Source organism: Procambarus clarkii, chromosome 2, assembly GCF_040958095.1.
Source record: "Procambarus clarkii isolate CNS0578487 chromosome 2, FALCON_Pclarkii_2.0, whole genome shotgun sequence".
Lineage (NCBI taxonomy): Eukaryota > Metazoa > Arthropoda > Malacostraca > Decapoda > Cambaridae > Procambarus > Procambarus clarkii.
The window spans coordinates 21,742,490-21,749,313 of NC_091151.1; the positions used below are offsets into that span (position 1 = coordinate 21,742,490).

Genomic DNA, 6,824 nt, shown 5'->3' on the forward strand with positions numbered 1-6,824 from the left:
ACCACGAAGGCCAAAAGAATGAAGTTGAGATAGAATATGATATCGCCAAGTGGTGTCGTAAGCCTTTTCCAGGTCAAAAAGGACGGCAACAACGGAGGTCTTCGCAGCAAAAGCAGTACGAATATAGACCTCCAAGTTCACCAGGACATCTGTCGTGCTGCGGCACTTGCGGAAACCAAATTGAGAAGGGGAGAGGAGGTGATGGTGTTCCAGGAACCACATCAGACGAACGTTAACCATACGTTCAAAGAGTTTGCAGACACAACTTGTGAGAGCAATAGGGCGAAAGTCCTTAGGGGAAGTACCCAGAGACCCCGGTTTGCGAATAGGGAGGACAACGGCATCGAGCCAGTCCTCAGGGACTGACGACGACTCCCAGATCCGATTATACAGACTCAGTAAATACTGAGACGTGCACGGAGGGAGATGGCGAAGCATCTCATAATGAATACCATCGGAGCCAGCCGCTGTAGAACCGCAGAGGGCCAGGGCAGAACGAAGTTCAGAGAGAGAGAAGGGATCATTATAGGGAAGTTGAAGACAAGTGCAGAAATCTAAAGGACGAGACTCAAGGACAGGTTTACGAAGAAGAAAAGATTGGGGAAGATGAAGATCAGAGCTAACAGAAGAAAAGTGGGAACCCAGTACGGAAGCGACCTGCAACGGGTCCACCACAAGAGTATCATGGAGGTGAAGGACCGGTGAAACATCGGGAACGAATTTACCCGCTATCTTGCGGATACGCTTCCAGGTCTGGGCCAGAGGAGTTTCGGACGTAATTGTTGAGACATAAGATGCCCAACATTCACGTTTAGCCGTACGGATGGCCCTATGGGCCACCGCACTCGCTTTCCGAAAGAAAAGAAAAGAATCGGTCGTCTGCCTACGGCGGTGCCTCTTCCAGGCTGCACGCTTACAGCGGACAGCCTGAGCACAGTCCGCATTCCACCAGGGAACGCACTTCCGTGGACCCCGAGAGGAAGAGCGAGGGATAGAGCGGAGGACAGCGTTGAAGACAGTGTCATGAAAAAGGAGGAGAGCGCGAGAGAGATGCAGAAGGGAGAGGTCAGAGAGAGTAGCATTGAGGGTAAATAGGGTCCAGTCCGCCTTAGCAAACTGCCACCTAGGGAAAGAGAGGGAAGGGCGAAAAGAGAAAAAGGAAACAAGGATGGGGAAATGATCACTTCCATGGAGGTCATCAAGAACCTGCCACGTGAAATCTAAGTAAAGAGAAGGACGGCAGCAGGAGCACAAGACTAGAAAAGGACAGAGGACTGTCCTAAGGAGCATCACACTCCGGCAGCCGCCCACTAAGCCCCCACACGGCAACAACGAGCTGAGCGGGGAAGGGGCACGTAACCACAAGTCAGTCTAATAAACAGATTACAAATTGTTACACCTGTAGTGAAATGATTCTTAGTCACAAATATAAAATTTACTTTATAATGAATAATTAAAAAAGTAAAATATGTGTAATAGCTAAGTATACCAATTAACACATACATTTAGGCCATCGCTCCTATTTATTTATTATTATTTTCTACCACAGACGTGGCTACACATTTACAATGCTAACCAGCAAATATACATTTTTTTCTGTCCTCCATGGACAGGGTGAGAGATCTGTTTAACATATAGTTCAGGGATTTATTGAACAATCAAACACATAAGGTGATTGTAATGCTTTTAAAGTGCTAATCTAACCTACAGACATAAATACATAGATACACAGAGTTACGTCTGCTCTACATAAAGTGGTCGATGTGTTCAATACATAGTATCATTAATGTGCATTTACAAAGGTGAAATGTAATTCTGATCAGCTTCCACATATACTTTATACACATACATATACATATGCACACATATACATATACACGCATATACATATACACACACACACATTTATGGCTTTCCTACTCTGAGAGGGTAAGGTAGCTTATAGAGAAACTAGTGTGTTATTAAGCACTTAACCACTGAAGGTGCTTTTACAAGCTCAGGTTATATATATATATTTTTTTTATTTATAAAAGTAAGTACATAATAGCAAAGAACAAAATAGGCAATGACCAAAGGAAACAAACAAAAATAAACAGGACACACAGAACAGAGAAACATGAGAACAAACAGGATACACATAACAAGGAAACAAACACAAGAAAAAATACAAAGAATATATATAAACCCGAAACGGACACTAAAGCCGTAAGTACACACATACAAAAAACAACCAGCACCACAAACCACACACCCAAACACGACAGGACATCAACACAACCAACGGCGCAAAACACATGCACAGAGTCGTAAGTACATTACCACAACCAGCAGTACAGAACAGATACATAATGACCTCGACATACATAAATAACCATCACCATACAACCTGTATACAAAGACATAATTACAGATCAGAAAAAAGGAAGTAAAAAATTAAATAACATAATGGAAAAACAAGCCAGAAGGGCCACACACAAAACAAAGCAAAGAAACACAAAACCAGAACACACAGGAACCGGGAACAATCTTACCAACTACACACCCACACAACCACCCACCACAGAAGTGCACACACAACCACAAACAAACACTGCAAAACAAAGACATCAATATTCATTATGTTTCTCAGGCTAAAGCGCTTCCAGATACTTCCGACAATAAGCATTCCAAACTTTCCACTCCTGTTTGGTTGGGTAAATATCCCCCAACACCACGGCCGTTTCATGTACGTCGGAACCTCTATATAAGGCGGACACTCGGGCGGACCTGGCTGCCCCTGGACAGAGGACGACGAAGACGACGGAAGAAGTGGAAGAGACGGCAATACCACCACCGACGAAGCAGGAGACACCGTAGAAGAGGGTGAAGACTGCAGAGGCGGGAACACCGCCGCCGACACAACCGGAGGCACGGAAGAAGAAGGCAGAGACTGCTGAAATGGTAATACCGCCGCCGAAGAAGCAGGAAACTCGGAAGAGGAGGGCGGAGACAGGAGAGGCGACAATACCGCTGCCGACAGATGGAGGACAAGATTCCTGGTACCACAAGAGACCCTACGCCACCTTCCGGAAGAGCCAAAATTCAACCGGTGGGAAACTACAGCGCCAAATTTCTCAAAGTACCACCCTAGCAGGGCCTCCTTGAACTCGAAGGGAACACTACGTAACGCCATATATGTCAGAGAGCAACAGGGGTCGGAGATAGAAACAGTACCCAGGTCGCCAGGGAGGGCAAACGAGCGCCCATCATAACGGGTCACGAAGTCATCAAACACATCCGGGGAGTGGAACTTGACAAGTGCACAGCGAGTCGTTAAAAGCACCAAACACATCCTCCACACGAACACGGAGCATATCGATGAGAATAACCTCAACAGCGAGGTACGACGCCTGCTCCGTGAACTCAAGACCAATGGTCTCTGAACGGCGAATAGGGGGAAGGGGGGCTCCATCGCGCCAACCCCTAACAGCCAGAGGACTGCACCCCCAGTGCAGAGTCCACCAAAGTTGTGTCAAGACTGAGGGAGCGCTCGCAGCCCACACTCACACACGGCGTTCTCTGGTGGCCGACTCCAGCTCAGGTTATATAGTTACATCACATACATACATTGTATAGTTGATACAGTACATGGACAATCTTTGGTACAAATCCAATATATCATCATGTGTTCCAGTATTCATATTTTATTTTTTATTTTTATAAAAAATTACACAAGGTACAGCATGAAGAAAACAAGTACATAAACACAGGACAAAAGAACAAAAAGGGAAAACCCTAAAACGGGCTCGGAAACGACCACATAAAACAGAACCGATACAGATAAATAGCATAAGAGATAAATAACATAAAACAAACACAGGTGTAGAATAATACAAAACACCACCAGGCCTCCGAAACTACTGACAAAGAGGCAATATAGAAAAATTCTGGAAACAAGAAAATAGAAATACATCAAATACATAAACAGGGAAATACAAACGGGAAGAACATAAATAACAGAAATAATGTACACAATAAATCCAAGCACACACACACGTCGTATACAACCACATTAGCAGCACAAGGCAAAAAAACACATGGCACATGAAGTAGACAAATAACAGTAAATAAAGGCAAAAAAACACCCAATGCACAGGAACAGTAAAACAAAAACCCCTACAAAGTAAAAAGGGGGGAACAATAATGTACAGAGACAGACGCGCAACAAGCACCCACACCAGAACGAACAGAACAAAGTAAACAAACCCACACAGGGCAAACTAGATGGCCCACGCAGGAGCCAGGAAAGAATCACACCTACACACAAGCATACCAAAACATAATCACATCCACAAAACCGTAAGTACAGAAATACAAAAAGAGAACACACAAATAAGCCCGGCCCAACCCAGACACAGGTGCAAAATAGTACATAACAATAACAGGCCTCCTAAACCACTGAAATATAGGTAAAAGTACAAACTACAGGAAACAACAAAAATAAAAAACAGAAAAACAGCGAAATACATAAACAGTGAAATACAAACAGAAATAACATAAAAAACAGGAATGTAGTATAAATAATTAAGCAATACACGAGGCCAAGAAAAGAAACACACGCACACAAGCAACAAAGATAACCACACCGCCCGCCACCCCAACACAAAACACGGGGCGCGCAATGACACGCAAGAAAGAACACCAAACACCCACAACTGCACACAACCACACCACAAACACGTATAAAAGGCAAGTACAACAAAACAGGCCACGCATGGGCAAGTACAACAAAACAGGCCACGCATGGGCAAGTACAACAAAACAGGCCACGCATGGGCAAGTACAACACCCACACTCGCAGATAAGGACACCCACCTGTGCACGCAGGCACTGGGGAAACATCACACACAACAAAGACAAACCAAACACAATAATCACTCATACTTCTCTGGGTACTCCAGAGCTGGAAACCGTAAGCTTCCCAAAGAAGTTGGTCACCCTCAGGAATCGGACGTCCATGTAGCGCTATAGGCCAAGGCATCAAATTCGGCACATCCGAGACAAAACACCGCACCCGTGGAACCCAGACGCTAGATGGGCACCAGGGAACAGGACACATCAGGTCATTACAGTCATAAACTACAGTTGCCCCGGGGCAGACCACCTCGCCGGACGAGAGGACGAAAGGGAAGGGTTTCTCCATAGGAAGCTGGTCACAGGGCTGCACACCAGGAAGCACACCGGACTGCACGGCAGGCCGCACACCTGCCCGCCCACTAGGGCGTGCACTCTGGTCGACGCCAGGTACCGCACCGAGGTCCGCGGAGGGTGGCTCCGCAGGGGCCCCAGCACTCCCACCAACCGGAACAGGAGCAGAGTCCCCTCACCGCACATCCTTTGACAACACCACTACAAGGTCGCGATCACCAGGGGCAACCGCCCACTGAGGGCAGCCACCAGCAGGAGGCACAGAGTCCAACACAGAAGGCACCACCGGAGGCAACACAGCGTCGGCCACAGCATCATCGTCCATTGCATCACGCTCCTCTGCCCACGACCGGCGAGGCGACGCACCCCGAGCCGAGCGACGGCGCTTAAAAAGACGCCGCTGATCGTCGGAACTGTCACCCCCAGCAAGCGGTGCCCCAGAAGACCCAACGGTAGGCGGCCCCAAAGCCGGGGCAGCACGATCACTCAGAACAGTAGCCTCAACAGCACGGGGCAAAAAGCCACTACCATGCCCGGAGACCGGCAACGGAGAAGGATCAGACACAGCAAGCGGGAGAGCACACTCCAGCACACGTGAGGTATTCAGCACGGATGACAGAGCCGGTGCAGGCAAAGAGGCACTAGGGAGCGAGGAAACCACCGAAGGCGACGAGGCAGAGGAAGGGGGTAGAACTCACCCACCACAACCACGACAGCTCTGGGAAACAGATGGTCGCCGACAGGAGAAGCAGGCACCACCACCCCTACAGCAGCATCCAAGGCCCCCACGGAATCAACCGGCCACGGATGCACCTCTGCAACCACCGAACGACGAAGATCCGAAGCAGGAGTCTCCAGGTCCACAGAGCTCACAGGAGGGGCAGACATACCAGGGCCAGACGGAACGTCCGCCGAAACCGCAGCAGGAACCACACCAGGTATCAGGACAGAGTGAGGATCCGCCGAGGAAACCCCCACACTCCAACAAGCAGGGAAAGTCACCCTCCAGAAAAACCGAAGGGGCCTCAGCACGAGGAGCGTCACTGCCGGCTGCCACGTGGCCCTCAGCATCACACCGGAAACAGGTCCTTATCTTGCCCTGATAAAAGATCCGTAGAGGGAGCTCTCGATACAAAATCCTGGACGGAAAAGGGGTCGTGACTCGCATGATGAGCGCCCAAACGTACCCCTCGCAGCCGGCCCACACTCAGAGTGTTGAATAGGTGGTTCACCATCACACCATACCGCGTAAAGACCGACGTCAGCTCCTCCATGGGAAAAGTCACCGGCACACCGGCACACCGTGAACACTCACATATCTCAAGGACCCCCAGGGATCCGAAATCTCCACGGTCACAGCCAAATCAAGAAGAGTAAACGTGCGGGCATCCCAGCACGCCACAAACTCCCAGTAAAACAAATTCGTGGCGAAGGACACTGCCACTCGGGTAGGCGAGAGCTTTTCCAACCCTAACAAATCAGGGACGTCCACACGGAGCACATCCAACAGCACTACTTCCACAATGGGCCAGTCCACAGCACCAGAAAAATCCAAGCGCATCGTGTCAACCCGCCGAACTCGGGCATCACTACCAACAACCATACCGCCAGCCGTGTACACCGCACCGCAAACCGCA

General features: G+C 48.7%; 1 protein-coding gene across 1 annotated transcript; it reads left to right on the plus strand.

Moving 5' to 3' along the window:
- The first annotated feature begins 2,937 nt into the window (after nt 1-2,937).
- Nucleotides 2,938-6,290, plus strand: LOC138365876 (uncharacterized). Its single transcript, XM_069326532.1, has 2 exons — nt 2,938-3,088; nt 5,614-6,290. The coding sequence occupies exons 1-2, from the start codon at nt 2,938-2,940 to the stop codon at nt 6,288-6,290; spliced, it is 828 nt and encodes a 275-aa protein (XP_069182633.1).
- Nucleotides 6,291-6,824: the final 534 nt, after the last annotated feature.